The 22,713-nt window shown below is 60.6% G+C and overlaps 1 protein-coding gene across 3 annotated transcripts; it reads right to left on the reverse strand.

Annotated features, from left to right (window-relative positions):
- Nucleotides 1-1,678: 1,678 nt before the first annotated feature.
- TLE2 (TLE family member 2, transcriptional corepressor) lies at nt 1,679-22,027 on the reverse strand. Of its 3 annotated transcripts, none has more exons than XM_032883514.1 (20): nt 21,945-22,027; nt 21,772-21,869; nt 21,270-21,333; nt 20,819-20,863; nt 18,460-18,522; nt 16,271-16,345; nt 15,871-16,051; nt 15,476-15,495; nt 12,831-12,938; nt 11,563-11,607; nt 10,847-10,996; nt 9,268-9,406; nt 8,057-8,217; nt 7,459-7,535; nt 6,490-6,739; nt 6,006-6,253; nt 5,738-5,885; nt 3,860-4,010; nt 3,268-3,344; nt 1,679-1,995 (listed from the first exon to the last, which is right to left on the reverse strand). In XM_032883514.1, the coding sequence occupies exons 1-20, from the start codon at nt 21,966-21,968 to the stop codon at nt 1,888-1,890; spliced, it is 2,232 nt and encodes a 743-aa protein (XP_032739405.1). In that variant the 5' UTR covers nt 21,969-22,027; the 3' UTR covers nt 1,679-1,887. The 3 variants fall into 3 exon arrangements, with proteins under 3 accessions (XP_032739405.1, XP_032739406.1, XP_032739403.1); XM_032883515.1 differs by having other exon boundaries at nt 8,093-8,217; nt 15,871-16,054; XM_032883512.1 differs by having other exon boundaries at nt 15,871-16,054.
- Between the last annotated feature and the right edge of the window lie 686 nt (nt 22,028-22,713).

Here is a 22,713-nt window from a genome sequence, read left to right on the forward strand (position 1 = left end):
TTGCCCCCAACAAGGTGGAGGGGTGTGGGGGGGGCCGGGTCTCTTCCCCACTGCACAGGTAGTAAAGCAATTGGAAGAAGCAGAGTGGGTCTGGGTGTGTCCTTTCCTGCCGCCCGCCCATCCTGTAGCGGTTTGGGAGGACTTGGCCGGCTGGGTCTCCCAGCCCGGAGCCCATACGCACGGAGACTCTCCTCAATCCGCGGACCCCTGTTGGGAGTGGGGGTGCACATGCACCAATTTCCCTGTCCCACTGAGCTCATCCCCCTCACCTCCCAGAGAGGGGGTTTCCGATCCAGGGATGGGGTCCCCCCCTTCCCAAGATACCCCGGTGCATCTCACCTGGGGGTGAACCCATCCCTCAGCGGGGACACATGGCAATGGCAGTGGACACTGGTGGTCATCATGACTTTAGGGGGGTGCTGCTTGGCCCCCCAGTGCCTGAGACGTTCCCCCCCACCCCCCAGAGAGTGATGGGTCCCAGTGTTGGCAGCGCCCTGCGGGAGAGGGTCGCTGACAGCTTCTCATCCAGCCTCTCTGTGCTGGCGGCTCTCCCACCTTTGCTTACCTGTCCCTCCAGGAGAGGCGTCCCAGAAGGTGCCCACCGCTCTGCTTTCCCTACCCAGAGAATTACCCTCTCCTCAAAGAGTGTCTCCAAAAGTCCACCTGGGTGTGACTTGTTTCCCCTGGGGTCCCCACCATCTCCCATCTCCGTCCGGGAGGTTCCCAGCAGCATCCCGGCTTCACACCCAGCCCCGCCACTGCGGCCCAGGCTCACAGGAGCTTCCAGAACACAGACCCGAGTATATGGCTCTGCCCCGTGCGCCCCCGACCCCCGCCCCACCCCCACTGGCAACCCTCCCACCCCTCCCTGCCCCTGCTGGCTCCTGGCCTCCCGCTGACAGTGCCCCCAGCTGGCCACCTCCTGTAGGCTGCTTCAGCCTGGGCTGGAGGCCTTGCTCCAGGAGGAGGAGTACCCGGCCCGCCCGGTTTCCACCCGGCCACACTCCCCATCTCCACCTTTGCCGCTCCCTCTGTTCCTACACGGACCTGCACGACCCCCACAGTGGCCGTTCTCCGGGTCAGCTCTCACTCACCGTCCCCTCCCCTGGGACCGTGGGCTTCGCTTAGCCCCCCAGGGTGGGCCTGGAATCATCCGGGGGTCTCCAGGGCAAGCACCCCAAGAGCCATGTGCTCCCCTATGTTCCACAGCCCCTTGTACGCGTTCAGCGTCTTGGGAGGACTCTGTCCAGAGAGCGGCCAGTAAGAGAGCCAGGCAGCTCTCTCTGGGGCCAGAGCCCCGAGCGCGTGTGTGACTTCCTCCCCCTGTGACACTAGACCCCCAAGCTGTATGCCGTGACGGCAGAAAGTCTACCGTCCTGGAGCCCCGGGTGTCTACCGGGAGCCGAGCCCCACCAGCCCGGGGACAAGAATGAGCGATCAGGGTCCATTGTGTTCAGCCACGGAGGTCCGTGGGTGTCCCTTAAGCCGTGCTGCCCTGTACCACGCCAGCTGTTCACGGCGCACCCCGCGCTGCTTGAGGCAGGACCGGTTCCTTCATCATCCAGGAAAGGAACGGGAGGCCGAGAGGAGGAAGGCCACTCACCCGCAGCCACTCACCCCGCCCCAGTAACGGTGCGCGAGAAAAGCCACAGTTGCTGGCTCTCCAGCCCAAGAGAGAAAGGCAGTTGTGATAAATACATTTATTTCCCCAAAGTCCACCTGCCCGTCCAGCCCCACGTCCAGCAAGGGAAGGTGGGAGGGAGTCAGCCAGAGGGCAGACGAGACTTAGCACTCACAGGTATGAATGGAGGGGGGTGTCGGGGTCTCTGTCCGGGATGCCCCTTCCCCAGGAGCCGGGCCAGGGGTGCCGGGAGATGGTGGGGGGTCTCAGTAGACCACCTCATACACGGTGGCCTTCTTGTCCCCTGAGCCTGTCACAATGTACTTGTTATTTCCAGAGATGTCACAGCTCAGCACGGAGGATGATTCCTTGGACTGTGGGCAGGGACGGGGAGAGGGCGAGAAGGGGGAGGTAAGACGGGGCCCTGCACAATGTTCAGAGGGAAGAGGCAGGGCGACTGGGTAAGAGCCTGCCCACAAGGATGAGCCGGGGCCAAGACGGGACACGGGACACAGGAGCCCATGGTGGGGCGCCAGGACTGTCCCAGTTGGGGGAAAGGAGGATGACACATGTTTCCGGAAGAAGGTCCACTAGAATTGAGCCTCTGGACAAGTGACAGTGCTCCTGGGAAGGGCAGGACCTCTGTGTTCTTGACCCTGAGAGGGATGGAACTGCAGCCCTGCCCCTTTGGAGGAAGCTCAGAGAGCGTGGGCAGTGGGCTTGAGGCCACACAGCACTGCAGAGGGCCAGTTAAAGCTCACGGCACAATGACCAGCGGCGCCAAACCTTCCCTGAAAGGGCCCAGCACGAAGTTCTCAGGCTGATCCAGATCCATCTCTAGCCAGCAAGTCCAGAGGCCAAATCTGTGCCACATGATTCCCCTTTTGTTTTCCTCCCCTTAAAAAATGTAGAAGTCCCCCCATACCCACTAGGATGGCTGGGACCAAAAAAGACACGCTAAGTGTCGGTGAGGATGTGGACAGTTTTGAGCCTGCAAGTGCTATGTTTCCATCGACAGGTAGACAGATAAACACCGCTAGGTCTGTCCCCACACGGGAACACCGTCCAGCCTCAGGAAGGGAAGGACCCTGACCCCTGCCATCACGCGGAGGGACCCCGAGGACACGGGGCTCAGCGAGAGGAGCCAGACCCAGAAGCTCTCGTCCCACAGGACCCCACTCCCGGGAGGGCCCCAGAAGAGTCCCGTCCACACAGACCAGAGAGGAGAGGGTGGGAGGCAGGGCTGGGGCAGGGGTGGGGAGTCCGTGCTTCGTGGGGACAGAGTCTCCGCGTGGGGGGATGGAAAGTTCTGGAAACGGGTGGTGGGGGTGGCTGCAGGACGGTGCTTATGCACTTAGTGCCACTCAACAGTACACTTGAAATGGCTAAGATGGTAAATCTTACGTCTTAAAAAATTAAGTACACAAATAATTAAAAACAAAAAAAAGAACCCGGGCTGCAGGCAGATACGGCCCGCGGGCCAGTGCGCAGACCCTGCTTTAGTGCCTGCTGGCTGGGGTTGGCGTGGGAGGAGGGATGGGAGGACCCGGGGAAGTTCTCTGGTTTGCCCCCCCAGTGAGGCCACCCTGGGGCCCCAGGCGCGTGGTGACCTGCCCAGCGCTGCCTGCCCGCCGGCGCTGTGCTACCTGGAAAATGCTGGCCCCGTACGGCGTCCTCCAGGCGTTCAGCAGGTTGTCCTTCCCGGTGCTCACAAACCAGCGCCCTGGGGAAGGGAGGTGGGGCGTGTTGAAGACAACCGGGGGCTGGCCGCTCCCTTTCTGGCACGGGAACACTGGGCCCCCCCGGGGCTCCACCTGGCCTTTGAGCGGGGGCAGCCCCCAGGAGAGGGCGGCCGGATAAAATCTGGGATGTCCGGTTCACTTAAATCTCCGGAAAAAAATCATAAATCGCTGTCAGTACAGATGCGCCGTATCTTACGATTTATTATTTATTTTTAGCGTATGTGTGTGTCCTGGGCAATCCTCGGGACATACTTACACTAAAAATCATTTGGCTTTTTTTTTTTTTCAAGTGTAAGTATATCTCACGCACAGTTTAGGATCTATTTGTGCGAACAAACAAGTGCGATACTTGGGAAAAACTTACACTAACAAATGATCTGCTAAGACTCAAATCCCACCGGCATCCTGCATTTGGCCATGTGGGCTGTCTGTGGTGTGCTGGTGTTGGCAAGCCCGCCCCAGCGCCCTGGAGCCCTGCCCAAGCCCGACGACCCACCGCAGGAGGCAAATTTGAGGGCGAGCACGCAGCTCTCGTGGAGGTGCAGCTGGTACTTCTCGGGCTTGCGGACGTGCAAAACCTCCACGTTGCTGCTCTCCATGCCCACGGCCAGCCAGTCCTGGTTGGGGCAGTGGCCCAGGGAGAAGATCTGGGGGGTGCAGAGGGAAGAGGGGAGATCAGAACCCCCTTCAGATGGTGGAGGACGCCCAGGAGGGGAGGGGAGAGGTCCAGCGCTCTCTCGCCGCAGCCCCGCACGGAGAGGCAGCTGGCCCAGGGCCTGGAACGCAGCAGGCAACTGCATGTCGAATCATTAATATTAATCAGAATTACACGGAACCCTGGGGCCTCACATCCATTATCTGCTCTGAACGCACAACAGCTCTGGGAGGGAGGGAAGCGGGGAGAGCATGAAGCTGGGCGAGGACGGTCGTCATGTCCCCCCCGCCCCCCGCGCCCCCGCGAGCAGATGGTGGAAGCAAGCTGAGACCCCAGCAAGCTCAAGGTCATGGATCCGTAAAGGATCGGGCCCTTCGGACTCCAGCTTGGAGCTCTCCCTGCCTGCCAACGCGTCCTCTGACTTTGATCTGAAAGAGCTCAGTGGCCTCACCCTGCCGTGCCCAAGGCCAAGTGAGGCACAGGGGGTATAAGACCCTGTTCCTCCCAGAAACTTCTCAAAGTCTTACTATTAGGACACTTGTGGGAAGAACCATAAACAGAGCAGAGAGAAGACTGGGAAGGCTTACAACTTCTTTCCTGGCCATATAGAAGTGTTCCTGTATAAAGACAGGGGGTGGGGCACGTGGGTGGCTCAGTGGGTTAAGCCTCTGCCTTCAGCTCAGGTCATCTCAGGGTTTTGGGATTGAGTCCCACACCAGGCTCTCTGCTCAGGAGGGAGCCTGCTTCCCCCGCCTCTCTGCCTGCCTCTCTGCCTACTAGTGATCTCTCTCTCTCTCTCTCTGTCAACTAACTAAGTAACTAAAAGACAGGGGACCCCACGGGATGGGTGACACTCACCATGGGATCCCCAGAGAACCTCCCATCTAAGTCTCAGGGACGAGGGATGGATATGTCCCCCCTGCACCCTGACTTCCTTATCAAAGCAACTTTCAAGCTGAAGAGAAGAGAAGGTAGCACCAAAGGAGTTTGGGAGTTAGCTACCCCCAGTCTTCAAGGAAGGGGGTAAAATGGAGATGAGTTTTGAAGGATGAGTAGGAGCTCACCCATTTGGCAAAAGGAACAGGAACGCATGTCAGCTAGAGGGAACCAGCTGTCAGAAGAGAGGTTGAGGTGTGGCAGGGCATGCTGTGCCTGAGACTAGAGCGTGGAGGCCTTAAATGTCAGGCCAATGAGCTGACGCCCTGCCCCCAAGGCAGGGGGAGAGAGGATCTGGGTGACTCCGCTCAGCCCCGAGGAGCCCCCTGGTCCTGTTTGGCCCCTTCACCACATCGTTCAGCCTGGACGCCCACGATGCCGTCAACAGAGACCTCCCTGCCCAACTCCCATGTCAACCTCTACCTGTCCCCCCGATCAGTGGCTTCCCTATGGCGAGCCCCAGGGGTGGTCAGACACTCTTGGTAGGGCCAAGAGCTTGAAGGCCAGGAGAAGAAAGGAAGGAATGGGGGAGTGGCTTGGCACAAGCATCTGGGAAAGCGATCGGAGGGTCTCAGTAGGCCCACAGCTTAAAAATCAATCAGTTCCTTTGTGCTTCCCTCTGTCCCTGGAGAATTTAGGGGGAAGGCCTGTGGATCTGTCCAAAGGACGGACAGCAGGCCTTTGGTCCTACTCGGCCTGTGGAAGTGAGTGCCTTGGGTGGGGAGGAGGGGTCTCCGGATTCCTGAAACTTCTATGACCCTCCCAGCCAACCCACTGCAGCACCTGGGAGCTGAAGTCGTGCTGCTGCAGCTGGCGGCCCTCCCGCAGGTCCCAGCAGCGCACGGTGTTGTCCAGACCCCCGGTCCAGAGCCGAGTGCCATAGTCGGAAATGTCGATGCAACTGGCGCCATCGGTGTGGCCCTGGAACTGCCTGCAGGGAGAAGGGCCAGGGTCCTTTGAGGAGCGGGGCCCTCCCAAGCCACTCCTCTGCCCCCCACAGCGTACAAGCCAAGGCGGGTGTGTGTGTGTGGGGGGGGTTCACAACGCCCACCTGACCATGGTCTGGTTCTGCAGGTCCCAGACCACGATGTTGCCGTCGCTACAGCAGGAAAAGCAGACCTTGGCGTCGGGGCTGACCGCCAGGGCGTAGCAGGCGGGAGCCGAGGAAGTCAGCTCTGCCTTGATGCGCGGGGTGGGCGCCGCCAGGTCCCAGATGGACAAGGTGCTGGCCTCGCCTCCCACGATCAGACTCCGGCCGTCGGGCAGCAGCTTGCAGGAACGAATGTAGTTGTCCCGGTTCTGGGACGGAAGACAGGCGAGGGTGTAGGCCTGGCCCTCCCGCCGGGCCTCCTGGCGTCCCGCGCCAGGTCGGCTCTCCGAGGCTGCGGGTCCCGCCCGGGTCTGGCCCGCGAGCCCCACCTCCGCCAGACGAGCCACGCCCCCGTCCCCGCAGACTCCCGGGCTCCGCCCCATCGGACAAGCCCCGCCCCGTCGGCAGCCAAGCCCCGCCCCCAGGCGGCGGGCCCCGCCCTCACCAGGCAGTCGAGCTGCGCCACCGGGGTCTTGGCGCCCGGCTGCCCCACGTCCCACACTTTGACGCAGCCCTTGCCGCCCGTGTACACGTGCTGCGTGGAGCCGCTGATGGTGACGGCGCAGACCACCTCGCCGTGCGCCAGCGTGTGCAGCTGCCGCGCGTGCCGCGGGATGCCCGCGCCCACCAGCGCGTCCGAGGGGAAGGGCACCGGCTGCATCTGCCCGTCGGCGGACACGTGGAAGGAGTAGGCCCTGCGCCTCAGGAGCAGGAGGACAGCCGTGACTCGGGGGAGCGGCCCGCCCGCCGCGCCCTCGCCCCTGCCTCCCTCCCCCTGCCCGGTGCCCCCATGCGTTTGGGGAAGGAGCCCCGTGATCACCGGTGACCCAACAGCGCGGTACAAGACGGGGGTGGGGGGGGGGTCCTAGCCCTCGCCCGGCGTCCCGCCCGGTGCAGAGTAAGTGCTGCGTGGAGGGGACCCAGGGAGATGCTGGGAGAGCTCCAGAGAATGGGACCCAGGGGTAGCCACCAGCCACAGGGGCCAATCAAATGTCAGTACATGTACAACTTCAGTTCCTCCATGGCAAAAGCCACAGGTGGCCGGCAGCGATGGCAATCACTGGACAGCTGTACGTCCAGAGCATTCCCACCTCAGCAGAAAGTTCTGGGTACTCAGGGCTGGTTCCATCTCTGGGTCCACGCCCTGTAGGGTGGGCAGCCGTACCCCCCGGCCCCCCCGCCACTAGGGGTCAGACGTGGGTGTGGCCACCACAAATAGCACCAGAAGTGCCAAATGTCTGGGCTGGGGCGGGGGCAGGGCAAAATCCCTCCCCTCCAGTTGAGAAAGAGTGGTCTCCATTTTGCTTGTTACACACCTCTCTCTCCAGAGAGCTGCTCAAAGAGACCTTACGGAAAAGGCAGCTGGGGAACCCCAGCCCCCACCCCACAATGCGGGCCCCGAGCCAATACTCACGGCTTTCCACCAGGGATAGTGGGCAGGGAGGAGGAGATGGACGACCCTCGGAGATGCGGATGACACTCAAATGCCATCTGCCAAAATGCCAGAGGGGGTGTCACGGGTCAGGGGACTCCAGCCCACCTGTGCCTTCCCCCAAGCTCACCGGCCATACTTCTCCGTTTTTCAGAGGACCCCAATCTGTTCATGCGCCCCTCCCCAAAAGGCCAGAGATGCTTTGTCCTCCACCCACACTGCAGCTAGGAGAGTGGAGGCTTTCACTTGTGGGAACCCCAAAGTCTCTGCCCAGGGAATCCTAGAACCGCAGTCATAAGGACCCTGAATGGGACCCTCAGCCCTGTGGCTGGGGCTCTCTGCTCCTTACAAGGCAGCATACTCACTGTTGCCTCTGCCGGTTACAGGTGCTTCTCTGTATTAAGCTTGCGAGCTACTGACACCCTCAGATCAGCTCCCCACATGCACATTGACTTGCTAAGCCAGATTCCCATCCCTTTTCCTATTCCCTTGTCTCTCTTTACGTAAGTGGTTTCTCATCCTGGCCCCCAGCCCCTGCACCCTGCTGGTACCTCCTGGTGCCCCCACGCCAAGGACTCACCATGGGGGACCGTCCATACACTACAGAGCCGCTGACCTGGGGGGACAGGTGGAGGCTGACGTAGGAGCTGGGCACAGAGAGGTCCCCATTAAGGGCGCTGTGGGAGCTCAGGCTGAAGGACGTGGTGAAGGGACTAGACAGCGTGAGGGGGCTCCGCAGGGCTGAGCAAGAAGAGACAAAGGTCTTCAGACACCTCGGGCCCAGATCCTGCCTTCCACAGCCTTGGCTGGTCATTCGGGAATGCTGTGCTCTGGTCCGGCATCCACCACAGCCTCTCATGTTTCCAGATGTTTGAGAATATATTGTTCCCTCTGGCTGACATGCTGTTCCCTTTCCTTCCTCAGCGGCTAAACTCCTACTCACCCTTCAAAACCTAGACCCAGGGGCGCCTGGGTGGCTCAGTTGTTAGCCGTCTGCCTTTGGCTTAGGTCACGGATCTCAGGGTCCTGGGATCCAGGAAGCCTGCTTCTCCCTCTCTCACTCCCCCTGCTTGTGTGCCCTCTCTCACTGTCTCTCTCTCTCTGTCAAATAAATAAATAGAATCTTTAAAAAATTTTTAAAAAAAACCCAACAACCTAGACCCAATGTCCAACCATATCTCAAGAACATCACTGAGCCTCCTCACCCCACCCCTCACCTCTAACCTTGCCCACGCTGGTTCCCTCCCTCTACCCTAGCCACAATCACACAGGACGGCCAGTTTTGGGGTCTGGGTCTCCTTCCCCACCATCTAGGAGCATCTCGAGGGCAGGCTCCAGGGCTGATTTCTTTTTGGGACCCCAGGACCAGCACAGGGCCTGGCCGTAAGACAGAAAAGGGGAACACAGTCATCCCAACATTAACGATGGGGAACCTGAAGCTCAGAAAGGTTGAGCCACTTGCCCATGGTCACACAGCTGCTGAGTAGCCAAGGCTGGCCTCAACCCCAAGGCCTGACTCCGAAGCCCGTCTTGCCAGGGCTCACTAGGCTAAAGTTCTTGAGTAAATCACTTCCCCTCTAGGCATCAGTTTCCCCTCCTGTCAACCCAAGACCGTAAGGAGAGAGAGGTCCAGAGGGAGTCAGTGTTGGGCTCAAAGGCATGGAAAGGGCCAAGGCCATGCCCGAGCTGGATTCAAAGCTCCTGCTTCCCCCACTCCTTACCATTTTCTAGAACAACCCCCCCACCCCCACCAGAAGAGACCTGTTTTGACAGGCCCCAGCAGACGCTCACCAACACTGTCCGTGCAAGGCGCTGGCTTGGCGGCGAGCTGGCGGAGGTGCCCGGCTGAGCTGGGCCCGGGGGTGGATGCATCCTGGGGCGGGGAGGAGTCGCAGGACTTGGGGGCAGGAGTGCTGGCGGGAAGGTCGTTCTGGGGAGAAAGGTCAGGACTGAGGACCCCCTGGCACCTGGCGCCTTTCAGCCCACGAGGGGGTGAGAAACTAGGTGAGAGGAGAGAGTGGGTATATCCCCGCTAGGCCAGGGCACCAAGCAGCGCCCCTCTGCGGTTTCAGGGGTGTGGGCCCCTCGGCTGGTCCCCTGAACACGGGGACACGTGAGGGTCCGCACACGGGAGCACCAGGTGCACGTCTGAGCGGAAGGGGCGGGCATCTGCCCACAGGGCTGCACACAGGCGGGGGAGGGGAGCCGGCACCCGCTGCCAGGCCGTGCTCCTGTATAGTAAGATACCCCGGTGAGGAGTGCGGGTGTAGACTGGCCTTGAGCAGGGGCACGCCTGCAGGGAGAGGGGGACAGGAAGTCAGGAGGTTGTCCCGTCCTCTGGGGACAAGGAATGGGAAACTCCCGGGGGCAGATGAGCTCCCGGATAAAGGACCAGCACCCAGTACAGGTGCCCGGCCCCCCACCTGCTCCCAAGGGTCCAAGGGTTGGGGTGTGTCTCCTCCCATCCCACCCCACGCCCACCCCGCCCCGCAGCTGTCTCTCTGGAGGGGAAGCTGGCCTTCAGGGACCAGCTCCCCCCTCCGCCCTCTTTCTGCTGCACATCCTTGGCCTTTCAAGAACTTCCCATCCTTGCCCCCTCTTTCCACTAGACAATCCCACATTTTGTGCCCGCCACAGGCGCACACCCATGATGTGGTGTGGGTGGCGACCACGTGGGACAGGGAGGCCTTGGGGGGGGGCGCTTCTCCGGGAGAACAGAGCTGCCCCTCCCCCTCTGGTCTCCTGGAGTGGAGGAGGTCACCGAAGATGCCTCAGGAGCCCCAGCCTCTGCGGTTGCCATAGCAACCTGCTGGGAGGGGAGGCCTAGAAACCGACACACTGTCTGGGTAAGTGCAGGGCAGGGGTCTGGGGAAGATTTGGGGGAGGGAGGGGGTGGGACAAACGGACCCCAACTGTGAACGTGGGGGGGGGCTCTTTGTAGAGGGGGGTCCTACAGCTGGCACTGACAAGATTGTTCCCATAGTAATCCTCTTGCCTCTGGGGACAGGGACGGCAGCTCAGGTGGGGCTGGTGTGTCTCCAGCGCCTGGCAAAGACTTTAACACTTGGGGGGCTGGAGTGGCCCTCGCGAGAGCCTCCCTCCTCCAGCTCCCTGTGTTCATCTCCAGGGGGCTTTCTAGTTCTTGCGAGAGATGCCTGGCTTCTCTACAAGACGGTGAGTGGTCTCTTCCTACCCACAGCGCCAGTCCACTTGGGAAAGACACTGAGATAGAGGAGAGGCGGTGTTTCAGAAGGTGGCAAAGAATCTGAGCCGGGCTGCTTTCTGTCCACTCCATATCCAGCATGGTGGCATCTGTTTCCAGGTCCCCAGGATGAACAAAGTGAGTTTCAAGGCCTCCCCTGCTCCTTACCAGGACAAGCTCCTTGGCTCTGGGCAGTGGGGAGCCGAGGCTGGAGGCCAAGGATGCTGGACTGTCCACGAGGTCCCGACGGGCAGGGACGCAGATGGGTGCCTTTCCACATGGGGTGGTAGCTGGGCTGGGGGGCTCCGAGGGTTGGTCCTGGGTTTGACAAGGTGACGTTAAGTGGAGATTAAGTGGGTGAAGGAGGAGAGCCCCTCTCTATACCCCTCCCAAACCCCATCCCACACTCCAGTCTGGGCACCTACGGCCCACTTTGAGAGGATTATGATCCCCCTGGCTCCATGCCTTACTTTACTCATCTGTAAAATGGGACTGATAGTTCCCAGCCCATAAGCACACAGAGCCGCGGCTACGTCAGGACTTGCTTTTGCCACCCGCCTCGAACAGATGGGGAAAAGTGAGACCATAGGAGGGGGCACACTCCCCCAGTCACACAGTGAGCCAGGGCTTAAAGTCACTTCTGCTGCCCATCCCCAGGGTCCTCTGGGCCTCAGTTTCCCCACCAGCACTATGGAGAGGAGGTCGGCCTGAGGTGTCCCCCTATCTCCTACTCCCCCTCTCCCATGCCACCCTCATCCCAGCCATCCACGGGGGGGGGGCAGGACCCCTCCTTCCCCCTGGGCCCCCCAGCACTCAGGAAAACCTACTGCTCGCTGTGCCCCGACCTCCGAGTCCCAGAAGTCAGAGGTCGGATCCCCACTCACCTCGTCCACCACCAGGTTGTAGTCACTCTTGTCTTCATCGCTCTCCTGGGGGGATACGGGGCGGAGGGGAGCTTACCCTGGCCACGCCCCTGCCTCCGCAGCCTCTGACTCATTCTCGGGGGCGGGGTGTACACAGGGCCAGCCCCCTCTGATCAGGAGTCCGGGGCTTAAGAGGCCCATTGGCTTGGTTCAGAAAGAAGGCTGCCATTTGCCCAGGTGCAGCAGGGAGGTGGGAGGGAGGGGAAGGGGGGTCCCTCGTGGGGAAAAACAAGGGGGATGGAGCTGCGTACCTAAGACTTGCTGCTGCGGGGCCCTGAGCTCCCCCCCAGCCCTCCCTGGGTCTCAGTTTCCTGATTGCGCAGGGAGGGGAAAGCCAGAGACCAGGACTCATCCAGACCTGTCAGGATGGTCTGTCTCGTCTACCCATCCGCCAGAGACCTCACCCCTCCTTTCTCCTGGCCTTCAGCCTTGCCCTCTCCAGGAAGTCCTCCAAGCTTGCCCCGGAGGGATTTTCTTAACACCTGTCCCCACATCTATTCTACCCCCTTCTGCGGCTGCTCCCCACCGCCCTTGGGAGAAACAGTGCTGTCTGGGATCACCCTCTGGTCTAGCTGAGAAGCAAGGGAAGACCAAAGCCTGCCGGAAGGAAGGCCGCATCTTCCCAGCAGGGGGGTGTTTCTTTAACCGCCCCCACCCCAAACATCCCCAGTTCTCTTCTTGAAGACAGCATTCTTTAATGCTGACACATAGAACAAGCTGTTATGATGGCTGAAGACCAAAGGCAGCTCTGGCCGAGACTGGGCCTGACAGGCGGCTGGGACCAGGGTGAGGCTGTCCCTACAGACGGGATAAGTGTCTCCTTGCCAGCCGCAGTCCCAGCCCCCACATTTCAGCCGGGGCCCTGGGCGCTAGAGGCAGAAAGTACAGGTGCAGTGCTCCTCCAGTGAGGGACAGGGTCTGGGCCCGGGACAGCCCCCTGCAGCAGAGAGCACTCTGGGCCTCACAGAGAGGCAAGGGGAGGGGGAATTGTAGACAGGCTGAGCCAAAGCCAGGAGGTAGGAAAACGGATGCCCAGTCCCGATGCCCGGTCCCAAGGCTACAGAGACACAGCAACCAGAGCTGGGCTTCCCTGGCCCCACAGGGCTTCCCCGGCAGTGGGGAGCTATGGAAGGCTGCAGAGTAAGAGTCGTGGCCAGAGGTGGGCTCTGGGAGGCTCTGAGGAGCGAGACTGAGGGCCCACCCCAGTCTTCTGCTTGCCCCCCACTTACATAAGGTCCCGATAGATCCTTGTCCTCAGGTCGCTGCTTCCCACTGCCCCCTGGGCCACCCGGTCGCTCCTCTTCCACCACACTCTCAGGGGGTGAGGGGGACGCACTCTGCAGAGAGATGAGAGCTGGGTGGGATGAAGGGTCAGGCTCCTGGGGCCCCAGACTCCATCCTGGCTGAGCCAAGACTGGGGGTCCCCAACACTGTTATGAGGATCTGTGCCTCAAGCTTCACCATCTGGGAAATGGGACCTTCCAAGGCTGGACTCGATGTTAAGCCCTTGACTTAGAGAAAGGCCAAGGCCACGGCCACGAGCTGTACTCGCTTTATTTCAGTGATACATGTGGCCAGCTTTCCACGTTGCCACGTCTCAACTTTCTTTCTTTCTTTTAAAGGTTTTATTTATTTATTTGACACAGAGAGAGAGAGATAGTGAGAGAAGGAACACAAGCAGGGGGAGTGGGAGAGGGAGAAGCAGGCTTCCCCACAGCAAGCTTGTGGGCAAGTGATGGTTAATCCCATGGTACAGACAGGGAAACTGAGCCTAAGGGAAGACAGGGCTGTAGAGTGAATTAGGGGCCGAGACAGGACTCAAAGCCAGCCCACACACGCCAACAATACGATCTCTGATAATAAAGAAATAAATCTCAAATAAATAAATATTATGTTAAAAGAAAGAAAGAGAGAAAGAGGGGCGCCTGGGTGGCTCAGACATTGAGGGTCCACCTGGGGCTCAGGTCATGATTCCAGGGTCCTGGTATCAAGCCCCGCATCGGGCTCCCTGCTCGGCGGGAAGCCTGCTTCTCCCTCTCCCACTCCCCTTGCTTGTGTTCCCTCTCTCACTCTCTCTCCCTCGGTCAAATAAATAAATAAAATCTTTTTAAAAAGAAAGAAAGAAAGTTCAGATGTGGCAACATGGAAAGCTGGCCACGTGTATCGCTGAAATAAAGCAAGCACGGTGAGTGGCCGCGGCCTTGGCCTTTCTCCGCCCGCACCAGTCTGCATCTGCGTCTTCAGCTGTGAAATGGGGGTGGGAGCAGCACCCGCTTCAGGGCTGCTGGGAAGAGCCAGGGAGCCGGGGACCTAAGCTAGCGCCCGGCCCGCCACGAGTGCCCCCCGGGCTCTCTGGAGGACCAGCCCGTGTGTGTGCGGACACAGAAACCCACATCGCACACCAGGGTCTCTCGCCTCGGCCTTGTGGGGCCGCCACCGGCACACTGGGGGGCTGAGTAGCATCTCGCCCCCTCATCTCCTCGATGCCTGGTGCTCCCCCAGTCGCTAGAGCCACAGATGTCCCCACACAGGGCCTGGTGTCCCCAGGGGCATAACATCTCATCTGACATCCCCTCTTTCCTGTGGGGCACACCTGACACCGGGGAGAAGCAGCCCTTCAAATTGAGGACAGGAGTCGTTTTAGGAAAGGGGACTTAGATGGGGGGGTCTGGGGGGAGCCACGTCCCTTTCCTGGGTTGGACAGCATCCCCCACAGTTACGTGTCCAGCCAGAAGCTCGAGATGGGGCCTAATCTGAAAACAGGGTCTTTGCAGAAGTGATTGGTTCCTGTGATGTCCACTGCACGCTATCGCGGTGAGAGAGGGAGGCCTGGTCTCAGGCACATTCTGTCAAACGAGCAGGACCCCCGGGACACAGACTGCGACCTCCTGTCTTGGACTTGAACATGTGCGAACATGCGTTTCACATGTAACAGAGAGAGGGACAGACGCCCATCTCCGGGCGCAGCCAAGACGGAGCGTCCCCACCGCGGTTCTCCAGATCTGGGCCTCCAGCTCCGCATCTGTGAAATGGGACCTTCGGAGGACGGACTCAAGGCGGTCGCGGGCACCACGGATGGTGGTGCCTGCAGGGCGCGGGCGCAAGCTGGGACGAGATCTGCGCGCAAAATGCGTTTGGATCTTGGAGCTTCGGCACCACGAAAAGAGCGTGACCCGCGCCGGCAATAACTGGTGCGCGCGACGGCTGAGACAGCCTGGACACGTGGTGTTAAGCGGAACAGACTCAGAGTTCACAGCCTCTGCCTTTTTTAAACCGGGCTCCTGGAAAACCCGCAAGCGCAAACTCGGTTGTCACGCAACTGCGTAGACGCGCCCGGCGCACGCGCACCAGAACAGCGCCGGCCGGCAGGACGCTGGAAGCCGAGTAGGTTGCGGGGCCTGCACCGCGTGTGGTTTCCTGCACCGGTTGCTGCGTTTTATGCGAGACTGCACCGTGGGCGGCGCTGGGCCGAGGGACTTTTCTCTGCAACCTCCTGTGCATTTATAATTGTTCCAAAATGAAACAGTTTTTTAAAAAAATGCCACACAGGGCTCCCAGGCTCTACTGGGCAGCAGTCTGGCAGATACTGCTGCAGGGAGGACGGACACACGACCGGACGGAAGGCTGCGGGGATTGCCGCCGCCGGCCCGCATTCGAGTATTCATTGCAAAAAAAGACTCGAGCTGGAAAACTTTCGTTCTGTAACACTCTCGCCTGAGGGGCACCTCCCACAACCACGAGGCTCCCAGCGGCCCAGCCGAAAGACCCGACGTGGGTCTGCTTCTGAGCACCCCATCAGCTCAGAACCACCAGCTTCAGCCACGTGCCAGTACAAAGCAAAGATCACCCAAGTTCCCCGCGGCCCTCAACTTACCCTGCTCGGGGCTCTCTCCACTGGCAGGTTGCAGGAGAGGCAAAGAGAGAGAAGAGAAGACGAGGGTTTCATAGCCCATGGTGCCAGAGGGCACACCCCTCCAGAGCTTCTAGAGCCTTCTCCCCCACTCAGAACCTCCCTTCTCTTTCCAACACCTTGGCAAAGGAGTGGGTTTTCCCTCCCCCCCAGCCATCCAGATAGATGCCCAGAGATGGGCGGTAACTCGCCCAAGAACACGCAGCTGCTGGGGAGTCAAGTTGACCCCCAGGGCCCTACAAGCCCTATCATTCACTCCCTCACGCTTCGGTGAGTCTGGTGCTCTGGACAGGGTGGCCTGCCAGTCCCCCTCCCCACCCTTGTCCCCCAGCCCCTGCCACTCTGTGCTGCCCGCTTACCTCTGGGTCCCTCGGCCTCCCCACCTGCCCGGTCTTCCTTGGCGGCCGCAGCCAGCTGAGCCTGGGCAGCCAGTGCTCCGGACAGGGCCAGCAGCCCCGTGGCGCTACTGCCCACCAGGCCAGCAGGGCGAGGGGTGAGGGGCACAGGGGGAGCATGGTGGGACAGTGGCTGGAGCTGCTGCTGCTGGAGAGAGGAGGGGTGGGCCAGGGCCAGGCCGCAGCCCAGCAGTGCCCCTGGCCTCAGGGGCAGCCCAGAGCCCGCACAGAGTCTGCGCCCCAGAGTCTCCGGGGAGGCCAGAGCCCAGGCCGGCTGCCCACCCGGCACCCCCAGCTTGAGCACCTACTGGGTGCCAGGGCCCCGGGGGTGGGGTGTCCCAGGGGAAGGGCAGGGGGGACTCACCCCGATGAGGCTGTTCAGCTCCCCTACAGTCACCTGCTTGGCCCGCTCCACGGCCTGTAGCACCTGCTGCTGATGCTGGGAGGTGGGGGTACCGGGAAGGGGGTGCTTGGGCTCCCAGGCAGAGCCCTCTGACCCCCAGCTCCTCTGCTTGCCCCCATCCTTGTCCCCACCACTTGGTGTCTCTCTCCCCTCTCTCCCCTTTTCCATTTTAAGTTGTGAGTCAAACAGAGACAAAGAAACAAAGCATGTACGGGGCAGTGAAAAACAGCGTTAAGTCAGGACTGAAGGGTCAGAGCGTCCCTGGGCACTGTGGACGCGGGGTTGTTCTCTGGGGGGCGTCCCGGGCGCTGCGGGGGACCGAGCAGCATCCCGACCCCCCACCCACTCCATACCCACGTCCCAGAGCGTGCCCTGGGGCAGCCGCGCCCCCCCGGCAAGGAACCACGGTCTAAATCAGCACCAGCTGAAGGACCCGGGTCAAAGAGAAGAAACAGGCAGCCCCGAGAGCCCCCGGTGCCTCTGCCCATCCTGTCGTCCTTCTTCCTGCCTCTCCCTACCTGGAGCAATGACAAACGGTGCCCGACCTGCGTTGCTGGGTAAGGGAGCCACGGGCCACACGTGGCCACTGAGCACTGGAAATGTGGCCAGTGCAAGTGAAGAACGAAACGTTTCATTTAATTTAATACAAACGTCCACAGAAACTTAATATATTGAAATCGAAATACAGATGAATGTATAACGAGGGCCCACACGTGGCTGGCAGCTCCCGTGGGAACACACGACATACGGCTGTTTACGCACACTCCCGAGGCCGGGGACTTGCGTTGTCCCCACCGAGGACCTGTCAGAGGCTACCAGGAAGCTGCTGTGTGTGGCACACCCGTGTGCAAGTGTGCCTAGGCCAAGGGTTGGTAAACTTTCTCTGTAAAGGGTCCCAGACTAGGTACTTTCAGCATTGCAAGCCTGTCGCACATTTTCTATCTGCCATTTGATGGGGAACGCTGCCCCAGAGATCGCGTACATGAGTGGGCATGACGGTGTACCAATAAAACTTTATTTACAAAACAGACCGAGGGTGGGATTTGGCCCTCGGACTACGGTTTGCTGACTCCTGGCCTAGAATGGAGTCGCCAGAGCACACGTGTGTGTCTTTATTCATTTCCTAGTCTTTTCATCCTCCTTTCTTCCCATGTTGCCGTTCTCACACAGCCACCTTGTCCCTATCCTTGGCCTCAGACATCATCTCTACAGTCTCAGTCTAGCCGGGATATCCCTCCATCCCAAGCTTTCAGAAAAATCTCAGATTCAGTGGGGTCCAAAACGAGATAAGCATCTGTTCCCCATCACAACGAGGGTCCCCCCAGTTATCCCTCCTGCAGTAGAACCTGCCCTCACACCTCTTACGGAGAGAATGCTCCAGACAGAAGCAGGGACAGCTGGTGCAAAGGTCCTGAGGCTGGCAGGTACTTGAATTCTTACAAGGACTAACATTTTTTTTAAGATTCAGGGAGGTGTTCATACTGCTTTATTACGCCACCTGCCATGGCTCTATCTTTTTAAAATTATTATTGTGGTTATGGATATTTAAGAGTCGTCACTGTCACTGTCACCGTCTCTAAGGCCACAGCTCAGCGGCATGAAGCAGACTCACACTGTCCCGCGACCACCCCCACCCTCCATCTCCAGAACTTTCCACCTCCCCAAATGGAGACTCTGTCCCCCCAGAACACTGACTCCCCATCTCCTCCCTCAGTTCCGGCTCCCACCCTCTCCTCTCTGTCTCTATGGACCATGGGTCTCCTCCAGGGACTTCCTGGGGGAGGAAGTGGACAGTATTTGTCCTTTGGTGACGAGCTGCTTTCACTGAGCACACAGAAGGGCTAACTTTTTACTGGGTGCTTACTTAGCTATCACCCTGCTGTGTGTTCATTTGTCTAAACATCTCCACAAAGGCACAGACACAGCAGGCAGCCAAGGGCACACAGCCAGGACTGGGACACAGGAGGCCTGGCGGCAGAGCTGGAACCCCACTTCTCACCCTCAGCCACCAGCCCCCTCGGTCCCTGAAGCCCCCTGCTCCAGCCCAGTGCCCCCTTCCCCCCGGGCCACCCAGTGGAACCAGTGCCCACCACCACCACCGCCCTCCTCCAAGCCTCCAGCTCCCCTCTGCCCCAGCAGGGCCCACTCACCTCCTGGGTCAGGAAGGGGATAATCTGAGCACAGATACCACTGAGGCGTTTCACGATCTCAGCCTGGCAGGAAACAGTGGGGAGCAAGCTTGGAGGGGCGACCCTCCGTCCAGACCCTCCACTCCAGACATAAGAAGTCTCGGTAGAGCCAGGAGGTAGGGGGCCGTCACCAGCAGGTGCAAACGGGGGACGCTGCAGCCGGAGAGGCAGAGGCTCGGGGCAGCCCAAGGGGCTGCTGAGGAAGCAAGCGGTCTACTGAGCAGATGCCCAGGGCAGCCGTGAGCCGGAAGGCAGGGACAGATCCACCAGCCGCCAGACTCAATCAACAGATTCCCGGGAAGCAGCCACACAGCCGCCCCACTCAGAGGGGCCTGGGGGTCATCATGAACAAAGGAGTGGCCCTCCCAGGCCGTCTCCCCTGGGCACAGGCTCTCTCTGGGTCTCCTCTGCAACCTGGGGCCACAACCAGGCAAAGACCCCCAGCACACCACCCTCCGGGAAGGGGCTTTGTGGTGGTGGGTTCATAAGAAGAAATCCGTCTTTCGCTCCTAATCCCCAGGTCCTGGCAAAGAGCCCCTAAAACTGTTGGGATTTCTGTGATGGGTAAGGGACCTGGTGGGGGGAGGGCGTCATTTGTAGCTCTCAGTAACCCCCTTTCAGCCATACCTGCTTTTATTAGAGGGATGGAGTTAATCACCAGTGGCCGAGGATTTCAGGCCTATGCACTGAGACCGCCATAAAAACCCCTAACAGTGGGGCGCCTGGGTGGCTCAGTGGGTTAAGCCTCTGCCTTCGGCTCGGGTCATGGTCTCAGAGTCCTGGGATCGAGCCCCGCATCGGGCTCTCTGCTCAGCAGGGAGCCTGCTTCCCTTCCTCTCTCTCTCTGCCTGCCTCTCTGCCTACTTGTGATCTCTGTCTATAAAATAAATAAATAAAATCTTTAAAAAAAAAAAAAACAAAACCCTAACAGAGCTGGTGGAGAGCTTTGGGTGGGTCCAAGTATGGAGGTGCTGGGAGGGGGACGCCCTCAGGGAGGCCAGGGACGCTGTGCGACCCATGCCTGGCCTCTGCCCTCTTCTGTCTGGCTGTTTCTGAGCTCCGTCCTGTCTAATAAGCAGGTAACCTAGTAAATCAACTGTTTTCCTGAGTTCTGTGGACTGTTTGGGCAAATGATTGAGCCCAAGGTGGGGATTATGGGAACCCTCAATTTACATAGAGTTGGGTGGTCAGAAGTTTGGGCCAGAGACCCAGACTTTTGCTTGGTATCTGAAACAGGACAGGCCAGTGGGACTGAGCCCTGAAGCTGGGGTCTGGGCTGACCAGGCACACAGGATCCCAATCAGGCTGGACATCTGCTGGTGTGGGAGCTGGAGAACTGATCGGTGTGCAGAAACCCACGTGTTTGGTATTAGAATAGGGAGTGGAGTGGAAACAATGCCGTTTTACTTGTAGGTTTCACAGGGGACTGGGTCTGTGCCAGGGGTACCAAACAGAGAGAAGTGGGGTGGGGAAGGGGACAGGTATAGCACATGGAGCTGTGTGTGGGGTCAGCTTTGCTTGTGCTTGGGTTGGAGGGGTGCTGGACTGGGTTTGAGTTCCCACTGGGAGGGCGGAGACTGGGCCCTAGCACCTGACCGCCACCCGGGGCCCTGTAAGGAGGTCTATTTCATGGACCCATGGGACCACAACCTACTCCTGCCAGATCACCCCTCTCCGGCCCACACCAGGGCCAACAGAGCCCACATATACCCAGAAAGGCACCCCCAAGGCAGCCCACACTCTCAGCCCACCCACTCCCTTTCCCACCCACCCGGAAGCCACCTTGTTTTAGGCTCTACCCATTATTCTCATATCCTAAGGGACAGAATCTAAGAGTCCATCAACCTCCCAATCTTTCAGGGCCCCTCTTATCTTTCAGAGAAACTTGAGGTCAATGTCAGGTTCTTGGGGTTAATCTTTTTTTTTTTTTTTTTAAGGAGGCTCTGTGCTGGTTGTGGAGCCCAACGTGGGGCTTGAACTCAAGACCCTAAGATAAGGTCTGAGCCGAGAATCAAAGAGTCAGATGCTTAACCGACTGAACCATGCGGGCGCCCCATCTCAGGGCTGATCTTGAACAGCTGGAGTCCACTTCAGGACCTCCTGGTCTAACTTAGAACCTTGAATCACGCAGAAACTGACAAGAATCTCAGAACCTCAGAGCATTTGGGCCCATGTCACACCCTTCAAAGCACCAACAGAAGCTTGAGATCCACCTCAGACCATCAGGATCTATCTCCAAACATCAGACTCCCGGAGCTGAAAGGGACCTTCAAGACCCTCGCCCTTCCTACTGGACACTCTGATCCCCTAACACAGTTACCTGCTTGTGCATTTCAATGTTGAGCCCGTAGGACATCTCATAGTACTGCAAAGGAAAAGCCAGTTGGGAATGTCTACTAGGCCAGTCCAATGCTGGGTTTTCCAGGAGTCCCCAGGCTGGGGAATCAAAGAAGGGCACAGAGCCTCCCAGCCCCATGGGAGCCCAGAAGGGAAGACCAGGGGAGGAAGCAGGGAGGGGGACAGGAGGAGGTGCCCAGAGACCCTGGCCCCTCAAAGATGCCCACGGAGAGAGAGGACATCCTTGTCTCATTGTTTGTAGGAGTTGGGAAGGCAGGCATAAAGGCAGCCTGGAATCCCAACCTGCCCCATTCATAGACCCGGAAAATGAGGCCGGGAGTGGCAGTGTGAGCCGGATTCACACCCCTCCCGCTTTTACTCACAGCTGAGCCCCCCCCCCCACTGCCCAGTCCTGGCAATGATGAACCCCTCACCATGACATAATGTCGCTGCATTTCTGTCTTCTCACTGGCCAGCTTCTCGCATTCCAGCTTGAGGCTGGGAAGGAGATGGGTCATGGGGTCCCACTGGGCCCTGCCTCTATGTCCACCCTACCCCCACCCCACCCCACCGTGTGAAGGACACAGGGACACCCCCTCTGGGCCACTTTCCAAAGTGATGGGTTTGGCTCTTTCCCCTCTCCCCACTTCCCTATCGTCGCCCCACCTCCTGGTCCCAGTCCCTTCCCGCCCCTTCTCAGGCTCAAAGTGTCCCAGTACTGAGTGTCGTCCCCAGGCACCTCACCTGCCTTCCACCTGGAAGCCGTCCCTCCCTCCTGGGGGGGCGTCCCTCCTCCCGGCTCCCTGGAGGCCCCGCCCCCGCCTGGCTGCGTCCCCCGGGTCCCCCAGCGGCCGACCCTTCTCCCCGGAGCTCCCAGGTGAGCTCCCAGGTGAGCTCCCGGGTCCCCCGGGGCGGGGCGCCCCCGCCCCCCCTCACCTGTGGTACTGAGCCTGAAGAAACTGAAATTCCTCTTTGATGCGGTCGCAGATCTCCAAGATCGAGAACTTGAAGGGCTGGCCGGACTGAAGCGGGGTCTGGGGGGCACGTTGGGGTCTGAGCTCCCGGGCGCCCGCGCCCCCGCCCGGCGCAGCCCGGGCCCCCCCACTCACCGGGTGCCTCCCCTGGGGGTACATCCTGCCGATCCCGAGGACCCCCGCGCCGCCGGGGCCCGACGATCCCGAGGGGGGTTGGTGGGGGGGTGGCGAGGAGGCGGCGGGGTCGGGGGGGGTAGAGCCGGGGGCCGCCCGGAGAAAGGAGGGGGCGCGGCGGCGCGGGGCCGGGACCCCGGAGCGCCCGCGCCCCCCCCCGAGCGCGCGCGGGGGGCGGGGACGCGAGGGGCGCGGGCCGGGCGGGGGGCGCACGGGGCCGGCGCGGAAGGTCGCGCGAGCCGCGGCCGGGTGTCGGCGGAGGCGCGGGCGGCGGGCCCCGCGCGGAGCCGCCTCCCTCCGGCGGGGCTCGGCCGGGAGCCGCGGGCAGAGCCGCCTTAAGGTGGCGCCGCCGCCCCCGGCCCGCCCACCCGGCCCGCCCGCTGCGCCCCCGCCGCCTCCGACTGGCGCCCCCCGGGAACCCATCCCGCCCCTCCACCCGGGCCGGCGCCCGGTGGGGAAACTGAGGCTCGCGCCCGGCTCCCCAGCCCCCGTCGCCGCCCCCTCCCTCCCGAAAAGGGCCCCAAAGAGAGAGCCGAGGAAGCGTAGAAATACCTGGGGGCCCGCTGTGGGGAGCAGCATGATGGGGTGGGGGCAGCTGGGGTCAGAAATGGCCTTTCTGAGGGATCGGGCTAAGACCTGAAGATCCGGGGGAGGCCCGGAAACCTGCTTCCCAGGGGACCGGGAGGAGCCTGGTGAGGACACCTGAGGAGGCTCCAGAGCCCTAGCCCCC

Source organism: Lontra canadensis, unplaced genomic scaffold (assembly GCF_010015895.1).
Source record: "Lontra canadensis isolate GAN:19392208 unplaced genomic scaffold, GSC_riverotter_1.0 scaffold88, whole genome shotgun sequence".
NCBI lineage: Eukaryota > Metazoa > Chordata > Mammalia > Carnivora > Mustelidae > Lontra > Lontra canadensis.